At 48.1% G+C, this 17,786-nt stretch overlaps 1 protein-coding gene across 1 annotated transcript in view; it reads right to left on the bottom strand.

Annotated features, from left to right (window-relative positions):
• Nucleotides 1-1,185: 1,185 nt before the first annotated feature.
• tet3 (tet methylcytosine dioxygenase 3) overlaps nucleotides 1,186-17,786 on the bottom strand; it is a 29,517-nt gene continuing 12,916 nt past the window's right edge. Inside the window, 10 exon segments of the mRNA XM_011615422.2 lie at nucleotides 1,186-5,879; nucleotides 5,881-6,992; nucleotides 7,105-7,462; nucleotides 7,554-7,691; nucleotides 7,775-7,864; nucleotides 7,975-8,125; nucleotides 8,639-8,847; nucleotides 8,969-9,062; nucleotides 10,631-10,721; nucleotides 11,731-14,545. Of these exon segments, the coding sequence (XP_011613724.2) occupies nucleotides 5,241-5,879; nucleotides 5,881-6,992; nucleotides 7,105-7,462; nucleotides 7,554-7,691; nucleotides 7,775-7,864; nucleotides 7,975-8,125; nucleotides 8,639-8,847; nucleotides 8,969-9,062; nucleotides 10,631-10,721; nucleotides 11,731-14,545 (5,697 nt within the window). The 3' untranslated portion in view covers nucleotides 1,186-5,240.

The following is a 17,786-nucleotide window of genomic DNA, read 5'->3' as shown; positions in this document are numbered from 1 at the left end:
CATATAGAATATGTCTCTTGTCGTAGAGACAAGAAATCCAGCATGCAGATAATTTAACTAACATTTTATCTTTATCTAAAAACAGAGAAAACAACAAACAAAAGCCCCCATTTATACTCACCACACTTAACTTTATTATAATTCAAAGTGTAAAATGGTTTTTATTAAGGATTAAGGCAACATTACATCATCTAGTCCGCACAAAGAACACTTAAGTGCTGGTGCCTGTTTAGAAGATTAGTGTTTGCTGGGATAAAGGAACGCACTTCTACAATCGAGTGTAGGGTTGCAGAACTTGCGCGCTTTGGAGCCGGCTGGGGTGGTAACCAATCAGGACTCGAGGGAGGCGGGTCAGAAGGATAGGGGCGGGGCTTTGGCGTCGCCATAGTGCGACTCTCATACAGGCATGGGCTTATGCACACTTAGACTAGTCGGACTTGATCTTAATATAACAAAAAACTTAAAAGTTCAAGAACTAATGTTACATTTAAAAATGCAGAAACACCCAAATGTTTGCTGTGTGATCTACCAGTGACCACGCCCCCAAACCTTTGATGCTTCGATGTTAAATTCCCACTTCCTTTAATCAGGAACACTCACTTCCTTAGCTGTTAAAGTGTGGCGGAACAGGGTGGGAATCTTCTGAATCTGTCAGAGAATGCGTGACGGACAAATTTTGAGCAACTGTTCAGAGCTTAAATATAGAGGAAATTACTATGAATGTTGTTAATGTGATGCACATTTCAAAGGGAAAATCTACTGATTTAATGATTGATCATCAGCATTTTACTTGATTTTACTAGATGCATTTCACCTTTACAATACAGGCATTGCAGTCGAAGGTAAGTTCCATTTTTGAACACAATATTAAAAAAAAAAATCTGTATTCTTCAGCAGTTCATTCAGAGCTGAACAAAAGATACTTTTAATTTCACATACGCCACATTGCAGGTTTATACAATGCTCTTTTTCTGCTGCCCCCAAGGACAATGTGAAATAACGACATCAGTTTGTTTCTGCCGCTGTGGAGCACCCTGTGATGTGATTCAGAGGATCCTCATCAAGGTGGAGACACAAATCAGTGGAAATATGTTTGGGTAAATTGTAGCACCTCTGAGTCACCCATCAGTTCACCACTATAATCAAAATCACTTTGGTCGTTAAAGAAGACATTTAACACAAACAGCGCTTTACATCAGTGTTTTTATTTATCGCGCAACATAAAACAATATTGTGGATTTTCTCTCAAAACCACATACACTATGTATTCACATAATACACCATACAGCTACAAAGAGAGAGACCGAACGAAACACCTTTTTTTTTTACATACTGCATCCTCAAAATGAGAATAATGAACAAAGAACAATATTCAAAACTCAAAAAAGAATGTAGCTGCCAGTTGTGTGGTTACATCTTCATTTAGTTTATCACTTTTTTTTTTTTTTAAATGGGCCGGGATCTCAGTCTTTATCCAAAACCTGGAGATTAAATGAGGTGCTTATTAGATACTTAAAGGTGAGATGCATGTGGACACAATATACAAGGGCTGTGTACAGGAAGTGCCTTAGGAAGAGGGGTGGTACGTCATTGCTGCCATATTAAAATACCTTAGCACTAATTTACCGTCAGCATGTACAATGTAATGTAAAGTTGGTTAATCTGCAGTCGGGCCGCACCAAATATAGAACTTAATCAACAGTCTATAAATATGATGATAAAAGTCATTAAACCAAAGCCTGAAATCTCAGTTGTAATAAGGAATGATACTGTTTTCTGCCAAGATGGAAAAAACTCTTTTGGTATGCAGAGAGATAAAATGAGCCATCAACTCAGCACCAGAGAAGTGCATCAAACCGCTTCTCTTGACATTTGAAGAGCTGAGAAAAATACCGCAATCATTCAACCTGACATTTTTTTCTTGGTTTGCACAGTGATTTTCTGCTTTTTTTTTTAGACTTTAATGAAGCCTGATGCTGCTGGCTGACCCGCCGCCGTGTCCTTCAATCTCTGCAGGTGTCACCAATGGGAGCCGAACCAACCAGCCAACGTCATCAAAATACTTCAGCACCAATCACAGAAACTCCCTCGGGTTCTATGAGCACCATGCATTAGGTTGAAAAGGGTGCAATTGGCCCCGCTGAACTGGTCCCAAGTGTGTGTTGAAGATTAATATGATCCCATAAAAAACTAAAAATCACTGTGGGTAATTGAATGATAAGTGCACACATCCTATTATGACACCTTCAAGCAGGAACAGGAAGTGCACTCTTTGTTGAGGACCAGACAGTTCTAAAGCTATAATCTGCATTGAGTTATCTTAGCACGAGGACATGAAGCCAAGTTGGGTTTCTGGATGGAGATTTTGTGAGATGTAATAGTATAAAATGACACTCAGGAGTCACAGGAATGCAGAGTCTCTGTGACGTCCAGAGGTGCTGGTCGGTGAACCCTAACCCTAACCCTGCTAAGCTAACTCTGCAGACCGGCGTGAGCGGCCAAACAACAAAACCTTTTCCTCTGCCCTCACTGTCAGCACAGCTCAAGGGTTGTAATGACAGTTGTAATAACAGTCACCCACACACAAATTACAAAGCATAAAAAAAAAAACCAAACAGGCAAGCTTTTCTATATTCCTAAGAATTCAAGCCAATTTGTGGGAACATGGTCAGAGAACAGCAACGTGGGGGAATCTCAGTTATCTCTACGGTCACTAGGTCACTTGCTTTTATGGTCCAGAGTGAGTTTGTTCACCTGTTGGGGTGGACAAAGGTATTTTTCCATAGCGACATGTCTCAGTCGCTGACGAGGGCTACAGTACTTATGAAAGCAATACAGCAGTGTTACTGAGTTCACGGTTACAGCGAGCGTGGCTGTGGACCGCTGGTCGAAGGCTGTTACGCTTAAAAATACCCCCCCCTCCCCGTCACTTACGGTTTAGTTACTATCCTCACCAGTTAAATAATCTTACCTAAATATCTTAATATTTACACTTTTATCTCTCTCTTGAGAAAATAAAAAGAAAAACCTAAGCTTCAAGTTGTCAATAATCGGCTCTTTCTTTTTGTCATTAAAATCAAGATTAAAAAGTGCTTTTATAAATCTTTTCTCTATGTACAATTTGTATTAGCTATATAAAAATGACGAGGGAAAAAAAAAGCAATAACATCAAGGACAATCATCATCATCACCGTGTAGTAATAAATAAGAATAAAAAAGCAGGTTAAAATGAGTATGGAGAGCAGAAATAAAACAGAAGGACATATGCATGATTCTCTTCCCTCAGTAGCACGTTGGGATTGTGACCAGTGTCTCTACAGTGTGAGGTAGAGAGCTGGAGACCTCCAGTAGGCCTTACAAGGTCTTAAAAAAAGCACCTCGCAGCCAGGAGTGGGTCTGCTTTGCCCTCCATCGGCAGCTGAGGAAGTTAAAACAGCACTCAAACCAGCTGATTCTCTGAATATTCCCGGCTGCAATAACCTTCTAAGGTATCCCCTTAACTCCCGCTAATGCTTTCCTTCTGACCGTCAACACCGCGCTCAATGACCGCACTGCCTTCCCTTCACGCTCCATCTGAGCTATAACTTCACCACCAGGATGCCTAAAACTGAGAAAAACTCCTGGAGGTACGACCTCTTCCATTAGCTGGCTCCATGGTGCCTGCAGGAATATGCGCCTCGCTCTGCTTGTAGATGACAGCACCGTTGCAGAGAAGGGGACGGCCCTTTACAGGAAAATCAAGTGTAACAGGAGAGCACCGAGTGTGTTGGAGCACCGAAACCCAGAGTGGGCATTCGCAAAACCATCTCCAGACTTCTTCACATTTGTACCACAGCCAGACAAAGATCGGCACTGCTGCTTGTGTGTGTGTGTGTGGGGAGAGATCCATGCACGGCCAGCGAGTGGAGCTCGACATCCTCCTCAGCTGGACGTTGATGGGTTAAGCAGCCAGGCAGAGTTTGACTCGATGGAAATGGTTTCACCTGGCAGTCGCCGCTGCCCTCTAGAGTTCACACCGGGAAGTGCTGACCCCTACTTAAATTTAGAAGGAAGATAAAAATGTCCCACCAGATCCAAAAAACAGAATTAAATCAGTGGAGTATCAGAACCAAATTATGTGGGGTTTTTTCTTGTTCAAATAAAAGGCAAAGAAAAGCATTGAAAAGGAGCGAGTCTGCTTTTCTTCGCCTGGAACCACAACGACGGTGCAGAAAAGCCGTCTCGTCTGGTACTCCACCGAATAACTAAATAATAAATGAAACAGACATTACACGTGTTGCCTGGACCAGACTTACAGAGAGCACCGTCACAGTACAGCATCACGTGCAATGACAAGGATGAGAATCGGTCAGAGCTGGAAGCCGAGCACCAGTGGAAAGCAGGAGGGGTGAGGAAGAGGAGGAGTGCGCCATCCTCAGACGATAGGAGGCAGCGAGCATGCACGTGCGGCGTGGTTTAAAAGGACACTTAACTGAGATGAACTCAGTTCCACAAACACAGTAGTGTTCCAATAAATGCCACCATAATGTTAGCGATGATCCAGGTCATCCGTGGAATGTTCCAAATTGGGTTTTTTGTGGGTTTCCAATATCCCTGCACGTGACCGCAGAGCCCTGATGTGACTGTCTAAAACCTAAGATACGCTTAAAAACATTTTTTGTTGCATGGAATCGCCGTGTTGCATTCAGATGACGTCTCCTCCTCCACATACAACCGGAAAACTGAAGGGAAAATTCTTTTTAAAAAAAATTACAAAAAAAAGTTTTCCAAACATGGAAAAAGGAATTTGCCTTAATCCGAGCGACTCAGACTGACAGATTTAAAGAATATACAAAACACAATCACGTCATTAATAATAACATTAATGAAAACATCAAAATAAAAAATAAACAAGTCTTCATTATAATAATACCTGTAATAACAACATTGACAGTAACAACAGCGATCATAATAATATTGATAATAATAGCAATAATTAGATCATTAAAATTCTATAAACAAGAAAAAGCAAAGGAGTTCCTCTCTAGGAAGGAGAGAGAAAGAGCACCACAGGCAGCGTGTCTGAAGCCCAAACCACTGCCTGACATGAGGTAAAAAAAAAATAAAAAGGCCCCCTCCTCCACCACAGAGGGGGCAGGATGGAGAGGCTCCACACTGTGGGACGGCTAAGAGACATTCATCCTGCTCGTAGCTCTCTGTAGCCCTCCGCGTCGCAGCTCCCAGTCTGTGACTATCTGACCTCAGACAAAGTGGCTGTAGGGCCCAGTGAGGCGGGTGAAGGCATAGGGAGACACAGTAACAACTGAGGTGGTGTGGACAGTGGGGGCGAGCCGCGTCACCGGCCCCTCCCTCTTGTCTTTAGATTGCCCAGGTCCTGGACTAGCACCTGCCAACGCAGCCCCCCACTTGCGTTTCTTTCCGAGGGCCTTGATATCCTCCTGGGAGAGGCCGAGGAGGGCGGCTTCCTGCTGCCTCTGCAGCGCTCGCTCTGCCAGCAGCTTCATTTTGGCCTCCCACAGACCCAGGCCGTGCATGGGCTGGTTCAGGTTCTTGTGCTGGTAAAAGACCAAGGAGATGCGGGTGGGGTGAGAGCGATCGGGCTTCTTCAGTGGAGTGGTGGCGTGCAGCTCCCGACGAGCACATTCGATCAGGATGGAGCCGTGTGCTGGTGCCACTGCCACGCCGCCGATGTTAGGATCCAGGAAGTTGTGCTCGCTGTCGGACCACACTTCCTCCTCGTCCTCCTCAAGACCTTTGGTACTCATGGCGTCGCTGTCGGCTTGGCCGGGGTTCCAGCAGGCCTGGTCCGATTTTTGCAGGGCATCAGGGAAGAGGCGTCCCTCGGGGGCAGGGGAGGGGGTGCTGCCAGCCATGGAGCCCGCCGCAAGACTTCCAGGCCTTCTCTTGGAGCCCGAGGGGGGTGGAGCAGCGGTTTTCCCCAGTCTTGGACCAGATCTTGTCAGGACAGGCTCCTGCAGGGTTACTGTGCTTCAAAGCTGGGCTATACGCCACGGGCCCCATTGCCCACGCATTTGGCTGGGGACTGGGAGAAGGGCTGGCCCAGTGCCTCGGGGTGCCTGGGCCCGGCGTGCCTGGCTGCGGCGTGACTGCACCTGAGCGACAACTGTCGGGTTGTGGGGTACCTGAACGGGGGGTGCTTGGGCGTGGGGTGGAGCTTTGATGCAAGTTACCCGGGAGACCAGGGCCTGGGTGAGACGGGGAGGGAGGCACCTGAAGGGAAGGTGAGGCGGGCGCAGGAGGCATCGCGGCATTTGGGAATGACGACCACTGATGGGGGAAAGGGGAGGGCTGTTGGAGAAACTGCGGCTGGTCTGGATTCACAATGGAGGCTTCAGGTCTTGGTTTCGGGCTCAGGTGCCTTTCCCAGCTCTGCGGGCCGATACTCCCGTTAATCCTGTGGCCTGGCCAGGGTGCAGGCTGGGGTGTGGTGCTGGGCGTGTTGGGGGTAGCCCGGCCCGGTGTCGTGCCTTCATACACCGGCACATCCATAGGCTCCTGTTTGATGACTGGGGTGCCTCTGTTAGAGGCCTCTGAGGAGACAGAGGAAGGCCGGGACTGGCTGTAGCTCGCTGGCTGGCTGTAACCGCCGTGGCTGGATGCGTTCCCAGGAAAAGCCTCGGCCAATCTGGCCTGGAGGCTCTGAACATCGGGCTTCTTGTCAACTTCCTCTGTCTTGACATCTGCTTTCAAGAAAGCAGCGTTTCGACCCTCGTAGGTCCTCAGCTTACGGGCGAAAAGTGCATTGGGGGGGTAGTTGTAGTAGCCGTTGTGCATTGCAGGCAGGTTGTGGTGGAAACTGTTTGGGTCGGATGCAGAGGGCTGGCCAGGTGGGGGAAGGCCTCCCCTTGCATAGTAGGTGGGATGTGGACACATGTTGTTGAACATGTCGGCTGCCTGCACAGGGTATCCATCGACTGCTCCGTTTAAATGCTCCTTCTTGATGTTGGGCTTCACTTCTTGTTTAATATGTCCTGAATTTTTCGAAAAAAAAACATATAAACGTGTTAATGTTAAATCTGAATATCCTCTGAGAACATTGGTGGGATGAGGAACATGCAGAGTGCCGTGAGCAGAGAATCTAACCTTGAGCGACTTGGGGCTGAGGTGACGCCGTGAGGCTGATCTCAGCCTTGACCACAGTCTTGTCTGGGGTCTCCCTGGTCTGCTGCATCATCAGTTTATTCTTCTTCTTCTCTGACGAGGCCTTTTTGGCCTCCAGTCTGCGCTGTCGGCAGGATTTGGCGGGTTCGGGCAGTTTTCGCACCTCACGTCTGAAAGCTTGTAGCACCTGAATGGCCCCTGTCTTCATCTTGACGCGCTGTCCCTCTTCGCGGCCAAACTCGTCAGTGAGGGAGACCTTGTAAAGAGGCAACACGTGAAGCTGCTCGTCGTCTGGGATCTTCTTCACCTCCCGGTTGTCCTCCTTCGTTAAAGTACACACCTGGCGAAGAGAAACGGGGGAACAGGATTAAACTGGGACAAGCACCGATGGAAACGTTCCTTAATTACCACAAATAAAAGGCATCTCTTACCACTGTGCAACCGTTGTAGAGGTTGTGCTGGTCCTTATGGGCGTGCGCACAGAAGTCCATGCAGGCCGTGACTCCGGAAAACGGACGGCCCTCCTTCAAACCCAGCCTGCAGTCTGGAGCTTTGGACTCTGTCTGGCACTGAGGAGGAGGACAGGGGTCAGTCCTGTGTTTAAGTTGTCAGTGCATCAGGACGTCCCACGCTCATCTGGACAGAAACAAACCTGGTTGCTGTAGGCCTGGGGGGCCAGCTGCTTGTACAAAGGAGCCACGTGAGTCGCCAGGGCCTGGAATCTATCCCCGACTTTGTCCTCCTGAGCAGCAGAAACAGAGACCACGAGTCAGGAACCAAAAATCTCAGAGCTAAGACCTTCCCCCTTATCATTTCCACCCGTCCTGTTTACTGGTGCGCAGCGCTCTTTACCTCCTCGGGACGTTCCCCCTGCAACCTGAACTTGCGTGGCATTTTGCTCCGGGCGTACTTGCAGCCATTGAAGTACATACTCCACGAGCATCCAAAGGAGAAAGAAGCGCCACATTTTTCAGGGTCCTTGCCTTGACAGGCACAGGTGCGGCTGTGGGAAGGAGAATGAATCAAACTTCTTCTAACCTTGAACAACACCTTTAGTGTTTGTTTTAACTGACTGTGCACGACACGAGCGCACCCTGAGTATTCAGTCCTCCTCTCAGCATTGTGCAACAACAGTATTGTAATAATTTTTTATTTGTGTTGCCTTTCTGTGAAGTTTGCACATGGTGGCCCTGACAACGTGAGAAACTAATTTAGAAGCTGATTAGATTTTTTTTAAATAGATGTGTCACCATCCAATTATTTTTCATTATTTTTGCAGTAAACATTACTTTTATTAAAGCACTTGTGCCCTTGGATACACTTTAATTTAAATTGTTTTTTAAGACTATTTAAAACTGTACTAAAACTAAATGCAGATGGCGCCCCCTGCTGGAAACAATATAATGTCACAGTTTTGAAACTCTTCATACTTTTTCTTCCCAATAATCATATTTTTAGAAATAATCTGTTGTCCCAGAAAAATTAGACATAAAATAAATGAAAAATGGCCACTCACTCGTCATTGAAGCCACAGCGGCGGCTGGTGGGGTTTCCATATTTGGTGAGACTGTCGGACAGATCCCGGTACAGCATATCCGCCATGGCCCGCGGGACGCCTTCCCAGGCCAGAATGACGATGATGATGACGGCATTGGGACAGTGATGGCCAGCGCGCTCTCGGACCAGGCACAGCAGCTTCTCTGTCTCATTGCCGCGACGGATCACCTGACAGAAAGCACAGCTCGTGGTTACTTCAGGGATGAGAAACCTAAAGGATCTGATTTTTCTGTCTCTGTGTGAGATTTTAAAATTTTTTATGGGTAATGCCTTCACACATGCAGCTTACCCATTTAGCGATAGGACATCCCTGAGAGCTCTTGCCCTCTCTCCCCGTGTACACCACCTTTTCCAGACGGATGGCGTCACCCTTCAGTCCGGTCCTACACAGGAGAAAAGAAAATGGTTTCAGACCTCTGGTTGACAAACAAGTGACCCAGAACTGGCTGGTCGGTCCCTTCATTTAACCTCACTTCATTTATTTGTCCGCCCAGTATCTGTAGTTCTTAAGGGAAATAACGGTGGTGCAAAACTTCCCACAACTTGAAAAGTGCACAGTTAATAATAATCTTACTGTGGTGGGGAGAACAAAGAAAACCACTATTATCAAGCCACAATGTCTTTTATTTGGAAAGATTCGGAATTGTTTAGCCTGAAAGTGAGGACTTAAAACTATAAAATGTGAAAAACTTTCATAACCAGGGTTAGTGTGTTTTTTAGCGAAAAGAAGTTTTGTACCTGCAAGTTATTTACATTGTTCTTCACAGCATTAAAGTAAGGAGCACATATTCAATATAAGCATCTGCAGAGCATACCGACTTCCAACTTGTTCAAAAAGTCCCATATCACTCTCCTTTTATCCAGATAATGATTAAAATTACTTAAATGATAAAAATGGTGCGTCAAAAAGGAACACTGACAAACACTGCCCTCTAGCGCAAAAAAGCTGTAACTTATTACGATGGTAGTTGTAGTGAATTTCTGAAAATAGTTTAGGAGGACTATTTATGGCAGTTGTTACAACATTTTGGCAGTTGGAACTCTGAAATACAAATAAAGTTCCACAATTAAAGCAATTCCCTCACATAGATTAGTTCAGGATTTAATGATATAGCAAATTGTCCTATGTATTCCTGTTTTATCACATGTGTAGTTCTTTTGAATGTATGATGGAAGCATGTTTTGTGTTACTTGCTCATAATGTTGGAGTGCTGTATGTTAATGGGGAGCGTAGATGTGGGGTGAGTATAAGGGAGGGGTCAGAGGTTTAACTGGGGTGGGTCAGAGCTTGTCAGATGTGTCCGCATGGTTCATATCAAGTCTCCTGCCGATGTGATACCCTCCATTGTGAACACATCAGGCCTGATTTGACGAAAACAGGAGCTCCGGCTGAATGGGAGCCACCCGGAGGTAGCTTGGAGACTTTGGTGGGGAGTGGTCCTACTGAGGGCAGAGGTGGGTCGAAGGTCAGAGAAAGACATAGGGGCCTTAAGACTCAGGTCATCTGTCGTAGAACAATAAGTGGTCTCTGGATGTGCACCCCCAACTCTCAGCATGTGCTCTCAAGGGACTTAATCCTCAGCTCTGTATACAGAAGCCAAACATGACCCCAAATTCCCCCCCACAAAAAAAAAAGTCAAGGGAGGCTGTGAGTACAAGAGAAATAACAGAATGTTGCTTCACATATCCACCATCTTCATCCTCAACTGTCTGTGACTGTGTTTATATCCCTCTCCCTCCCTCATTCCTCTCATTCTTAGCTATCATCTGCTCCTGTGCTCCTGGTTATGCCTGCGATATGCTGACGATCCTCCTACTGAATTCTGGGTCACGGATTCCCCGAGGACACATGTGAGGAGGAGGGAAGGTAGAGACGGAGGAGGAGGAGGGGGGTGAGGCAGAGAGCATGTGGGAGGAAGAGCAACAGAGATGAATTGAGGGAAAGACTCACCTTCTCTCCATCAAGTCTCGTACTGCAGCCACCGTGGGTCCAGCTCCCAGGTGGTTGTAGTAGGGCCCTTCATCCTTCTCCAGGATTTGTTCTATAAAGGGAAACAGGAACAGACGAGACAAAGAATAACAGACTATGAAGAATCTTTAAAGAAGAACAGTATTCCAAAACACACAATTATCAATGGATTTATCTTTCTAAAAGGTTATTATATTTTTTAACAAAACTCACTCCAGTTGATTTTAGAGTAAATCCCTCTACAGAGTAAATTACGGGCATGTGATCACATCTGAGGGATTCCAGTGTTGTTTTTTAAGTGCTCCAGGGGGGATTTTTGGACAGTTCTTGTCATATGGTGTGTGTGAAGCTGTTCTGCTGACACAACACACACTGGGTGACTGTAACTGTAGGGTGTGGTGTGTTTGTGTGTGTGAGAGAGAACTATGTCCTATGACTTCAATGATCTCTGCATGTGACTAAAGCAGAACCAATCCTGCACGGACTCCTGCTGCCAGATTTTGCAATCGCCACCTGCTCAAAGAATGAGAAAATGATCTAAAAGTTTTCGACTGTAAATGCGCACGTACACACGCTGAGATCACGTTTCTGGTTCAAGGGTCACTCGGCCAACATGCATTATTGGACAGAGAGAGAGGCGCCAGACTGCTGCGGCAGCAAGATTGGCCATAACAAGGAGTTTCTATAGAATATTGCTTAAATATGTTAGATATGGACATGGAACTAATCAGTGAATGTTATTGTGTTATTGTGGTGTCTGGTCCCTGGTTAAATGCAAAATATTGTTGTTAAAATAGCAGGAATGTCATGCTAGTTCAAATTTGTAGTTTATAGTTAATCAATGGTCAATAAAAGCATCCAGAATCTAGAAGGAATCATGCAAAAGCAGTAGTTTTGGTGTCAAACTCCTACACTTTAATGTTCTGTCCACCTAGTGGACAAAACACCCCCCTGCAGAAATGCACCTATTCACACCCACTCATAGACAGTTGTTATATTTTGTAGAGGTCTGATATTAGATTATCATTGACATGTGACATTAGAACCTACGTAAATGTACAGAAAGTGGTTCACTGACTTACCCACACAGGTACAAGTGGGGAACTCTGCCTGGAGATCCTTGGAAGGAGTGTCAAAGAGGGTCTTAGTGGGGGTGTCCAGGTAACGCAGGGGAGACTCCAGGAAACCTCTGAGGGATGGCGAAGATGGTAAGCTGTCTTTTGTGGGCGTGTCCTCCTCTGAATAGCATGTGGTGGAGAGCACAGCGATATCGCCCGAGGTTTCGATCTTCATCCGTTTTGGAAGCGGAGACCCAGGCGTGCTGAACATACTCTCTAATGCGCCGGGCTGCTGCTGCTTCTCCGGAACCACAGAGACCTGGAGAGACCCCTCCTGAGTGCCCCCGTTACGACCTCCCACAGGGGCTGTTTCACACTGGATCCCTGACTCGTCTTTGCCGACTTCCATCTGATCATTTGGATCAGGATTGGGTGTGGGGGTGGGGTTTGGGCATGTAGGACTAGACTGGGACAGGCTCCCTTCCTCTGGGGTTGACTCTTTTACCTTCAGGGACTTACTGTGAGGTGTATGTGATTCCCCAAATTCAGCTTCGAATTGGCGGATCAGTTCTTCGTACTTTGGGTCCACGTTGACAAGGCTCGGTAATTGCGAGTTTGAGGTGCTGGATGAAGAGGTGGAGGTCAAAGATGTGGTGGTGCTGGTGTTACTGGAGGACTGACCACCCGCTCCTGCAGACTGAGCGTTTCCAGTGACCACAGGTGAGGGCGGTGGGCCCACGAGTGTAGGAGTGCCTTCAGCTGAAAGGATGGAAGAAGTCGTTGGGGAGTTAGAAATGGATACCTGAGATTGGGCTGGGGCAGGGAGGCCTGCAGCAGCAGCCTGAGTGGAGTTACAGTGAAGGGGCTGGGGGGGAAGAAAACCTGGCTGCAAGTTAGTCAGTCCTGGGGCTCTGTCTATCAGGAGGGCAGGTTTCTGGATAGAGATCTGAGCGTGAGGCAGGAAGGTTGGCATGGAGGCTTTTTGCTTGGTCTTCTTGATGATTATCTGTTTGGGTTTGGGCAGAGGAGGACCTGCAAGCATCCCACTCATAGATTTTATCACTGGGGATCCCTGATTGCTCTTTTTCTTCTTGGGTTCCTGTTTGATGGGTAGATGTGGAAAACCTTCACCCTGTGGCCACCATTTTTTCAAATTTTGGCAAGCCAGAGACGCACGAGGGCCTGGCGCTCCAAAGCTGGGGGAGTGGTTAGAGAAGAGGTTCCTTTTGTAGTGAAGGTGCTGTTGCAGAGCTGCCTGAGTGGAGTGACTGATAGATGTTTGCCCAGGAGACAGAGGAATCCCAGGGTAGTTCTGACCCTGTTGCTGACAGTTAGCTATGCTGAAATTCCCCATGGGGGCAGTGTGATGATAGTGCTCGCCCAAGTCTGGCTCTTGTTTAATCCTGGCCGGAGCTGGGTTGTCCTGGGTCTGAAGACTTCCATTCTGGCTCAACCTGGGCTGCTGTGTGACTGGAAGCTTAAAAGGAGCACCGCTAAACTTGCCAGTGGTGTCACCCAGAAGTTGCTTGAGCTCAGACATGGGGTTTGAGCTACCGTGAGGTGCAACGTTATAGCCAGAGTGGTGCAGTTTCCTCTGCTCGGAGCTTTTGCCAGATCCCTGCTGCCAATGCTGCGAATTAGGGCCTGGATGTTTTCCCTGACCTGGGAAGGGAGAGGTAGAGGATGGGAGGGGGGTAACATGGGGTGGCTGCCCTTGTGACTGGGGCCTGTGGAGCTCAGAGGACACTGGGGTCTGATGGGATGAGTGTGATCCCGGAGGTACGGACTGAGAGCGCGAGGACGACGACTGTGAGCCTGGAGGTGAGAGGATAGAACTGTTGCCGTTGGGGGGACAGGAGAGGAGGTTCTGGGTACGATGTTGGTGATGGAAGTTACTGTTGAAGGGGGCATGGCCAGGTGAGCCAGGAGCTTGGGGGCCAGTGCCAGATAACTGTGTCAGGGCTTCAATTGCAATGGCTGCTTGAAGACTGATGTTTTTTTCCTTAGCTATGGAGAGCACCTGGGGGGAGCAAGGAATTGGAGATTTGGAGCAAGTTGCTTGTTTTAGATGAGACCCCTGTTGCTGCTGAGGGTATGAAGTTGGCAGACGCTGGCCACCGTTCAACTGGGGGTACTGCTGGGGGTGATTCTGCAAATGGGGCTGCTGTAAGTGAGGTTGCAGGTGTTGGGGGGTGTCAACAACCTTACAGGCTCCTTGATTCTCATTGCTTGCCAATTTAATCTTCTTCTTTAGCCAGTCAAGGTAATCTGGACAGTCTGGTCCATCACAGTCACAGTTAGGGGGTTTGTGTCCATGCTTGGCCTGGCTCAGTGCTGTCTGTAGGGTTTTTAGGTCTTCTGGGGGTTGGGCGCTGCCCTCAGAAGTTCCTGCGGAGAGTCTGGCCTGAGCTCCATTAGAGCCCATCTCCTGGCTGAACCTCTCATACAGCTGCGCTGTATTAAGCTGCACATTGCAGGGAGAGGAGGAAGAAGGAGGCAAGGAGCCTGCGATAGCAGAAAAAGCCACCAGATTGTGGGCATCCTCCATGGCTGCATGGTGGACAGGCTGAACTGGGTTAGCACCATGGCTGCCATTCCAGCAGGGCTGCTGTTCCTGGGTGTCACTGACCTTACACTGCCCCGACACCCACGGCCTGGGAGGCACGCTTCCTGTTCTCTGTTGCTCTGTCTCTATAGACGTCCCATCACCACTGGGGTAGTTATTCACCCCATTGGCCACTTTCAGACTCAGCGCGCCTTCCTGGAGGCGGTCATGTGACCCAATTTCCATCTGGCCTCCACTTCTGGGTCCATCCACTGAAATGACTTTCTGAACAGTCTGAAAGACAAACACAGGGAGGTGGGGAGAGTTTCTGGGTTAGTGAAGTCTTTAGAACCAGCAGCAGTTTATTAGCCAGAAGTCACTGTGATATTCCAGTAATATCTGATCCCTTCTGATTGATGAACCTTCACATTAGTGAGCGTCTGGCCATCAGTTATAAACGAGACTGCGGTCTGTGTGGAACAGCCACGAAGCCTCCTACTGAGATACTGAAAATTCATTTGACAGAAGTTAAAATAGAAAAAAAGCAGCTTGCATGGTTGACATGGTATTAAAATAGAACACAAAGGAACTCTTTCACTGAAACCAAACCTTCATCTTACAATAAGTAACCGTCAGAGCTTTAATGAAACACAAGCTGCACACAGCCAACAATTTCACATGTGTGTGCGATACTGTATAAGCAACAACAGCCGGCTTCTGATTCGCTGACAACCCTGTGTTGCCTCCTCTAGTCATGTCTTTAGACTTGATCAGTTAGAATCTGAGGGATTAAAAGTCAATTTCAGTAAGTGAAGCTGGACAGCTGCATAGCTTTGGGTCAATCTTTCAACAAATACTGTATGTCTCCAGGTCAAGTGTAAAAAAGAAAAAAGAAGCATTCCGCCAATAATGTGTAACTTGGCATGAATATTCAGCCTGAGTTAGTTCCTTATTATAAGCAAATGAGTCTAAAGAGGAACAGCAAACAAAGATAATCCAAGGGCAGCCTCACCAATCATTGACAGAGATCATATTGTGGTTTAACAGTGTGTCACCCCACTGCCTCAGCCTCAGCCAGTCACATGCTTATTTAATAATTATTGTCTTTGGATGGCAGGAATCATAAACAGGCACCTGCAAGTTGCAACAGGACTGTTGATCCCAAAGCACAAGTCTTTTAATTGGCAATCTTCTGCCCAGACCAGTCAAGAGCAACTGCAACACCGGTTACTGGAGCTGATTAATAATTCCTCCTTCACACACACACACAAACCAACATGCAGGCACACACACACACACACACACACACACACACACACACAGACACACACACAGTTCTGAAGCTGGCTGACATGAAGTTCCTCAGATGATAAAAAGGTTGCGCGCCACAGGACTCGCCTTCTGCTATCTGATATATTCCTGAAATCAGATTTCTGAGAGTCTAATTACTGGACAGGCAATCCGCTCTGGGCTTTTGAGTCCCACCTTCTGCACAGTGTCTGTCGGGGGGGTCCCTGGGGACGGCGATGGTATTGGTGGTGGTGGGGAGGGGTGCTATTGGCTGGGGGTGGCAGCGAACAGCCGGCGTTCAATACGTGAGAGGCCCCATGTCTGCATTATCAGCGGCATCAGACGTGAAAGAGGAAGAGGGGGGTGGCTGTTATGAGAACTGCAGTATGTTGAAACAGAGTGACGGCGATAGCGCACCATCACACACGTCGGTCACGCCGAGCTTCTCTTTTTTCTCTCTCTCTTTTACAAACACTTGCAATAATTCGCTGCTGCACGCAAGGTCACGGGGAATCGAACCCCGCCGTGCGCTCCGAGCGTGCAGATTCGCCGGGGAAGGCGCTGCACCACACGCGAGATATCGTCACGCCAGCAACGACTTTTTAAAAGTCCGACCGGAGGATATAGTCCTAGTTACAGCAATCCAGATGCTACACACACACACCTGCAGCGCGTTGCACCAAGACTGTATGGAGCACGTGCTTAGACAAATATTTGCAGTGTAACAGAGTCTACTCCGGCCAGGAGCCCGTCTCCATCTCCTCTGTTAGTGTCACATTAATACCAGCTTGTCTCGTCTCTTAGCACAATAAGAAATGACAACGGCAATGCTAGCCGATGTGGCGGAAACCCGGCAGACCAGACACTGAGACTAGCAGCCCTTTAAACATCAAGAGTATGGGAAAAGAAAGGGGGAAAAATCAGAGGGAGGAGACAGAACGTGAAAAAAAAAACCCACAGCGGCGGTGTTGAGGGGATTGACTTGGGCTTTTTACTAGACAGCTGAAGCTAAATCCCCAAAACACAAGCGCCCTCCCGATCCCCAGCCTTTACTCTGCCACTGAGCAGAGGCGTCCCGGAGCTGCTGGGACACGGGCGGCGTGAATCCGAGCCCCGGTTGAACCGTGAAGTGATACTTACATGATCCTAGAGGTCCAGGCGGAGCTGCCGGTCGCACAGCAGGAAGCAGAAGAGGAGACAGAGAAAACCATGAGACTCGCCGGCTGTTATTGTCTGGTCGCGTTCCTTTTTAGTCCTTCCAGTCTGTGCCGAGCGAGCACCGAAACACGCATGCATGCGGTCACACACATACACGCACCCCGCCACACGCACAAAACGCACCTCCCCCCGGCACACGCGTTTCTCATTCTCCTGCCTCTTCTTATGGCTGAGGCTTTCTGTTCTCTCCTTTTTCCTTTCTCATTATCTCTGTCTGCTCCTCCCTTCCCTTTTTCAATATCCTCTTTCTTTCTCCGCACATGCAGTTGGCTTCTTCTCTCAGCCCCCACCTTCCCCCTTCCCTCCCACCGTTCCCCTCCCTCTCGCGCAGCCTCTCCCTCCATCTCCTCGCCTCTCTCTCTTCAGTGTGTGCAGAGCGAGAGGCCATTATCTGAGCCACAGTGGGCACGTACGATGGAATGGAGGCGAGCGCAGTGAGCAGAAGCACAGAGCTGTGGGGGGATAGCTGCCTACAATACAGAGCAGCGAAGCTCCTTCCAAGGAGCAAATCTCGCCCTGTCGGTATCCAAGCCTCCTCTTTTCCTTCTGTCTTCGATTATGTTCGTTTAGGGTTTGAAAAACACGTGTTTTGTTCAAGCACAAAAGCGCCTAATTGGTCTGAACCAGGGTGCTTCGGTTACAGGTGAGCTGGCGGCGAACGATAGCTCGACTCGTCATCAACGGGGGGGGGGGGGAAGGAGAAACAGCGCAGGGCTGTTTGTTTACGTTGTCCGTAAATGCTGCCTGCTTCTCCTTATGCAGATTCACTTTTGGAAAAAGAGAAGTCACCATTACGGCTTCTTCCATTTCCATTTTCTTCCGCAGCAACAGCCACCGCTACATCTCGCTCGGCGCTAAAAGCCTCCGACTTAAACCTGTGGCTGGTCACCATCCAGGCGTGCGGAGGAAGGAGGAGAAAGAGAAGGTGGCATGCTAGCCCTTCCTCCAGGAGCTGAAGAAACCAGGTGGAGGGTTTCTCACTTCAGGACGCTGTGGAATCCCCATCCACGCCACAACGCCTGGTCTG

The sequence above is a fragment of the Takifugu rubripes genome, chromosome 21, assembly GCF_901000725.2.
Source record: "Takifugu rubripes chromosome 21, fTakRub1.2, whole genome shotgun sequence".
Lineage (NCBI taxonomy): Eukaryota > Metazoa > Chordata > Actinopteri > Tetraodontiformes > Tetraodontidae > Takifugu > Takifugu rubripes.
Note: the sequence above shows the minus strand (reverse complement) of the source record. Positions and strands in the feature narration are given on the sequence as shown.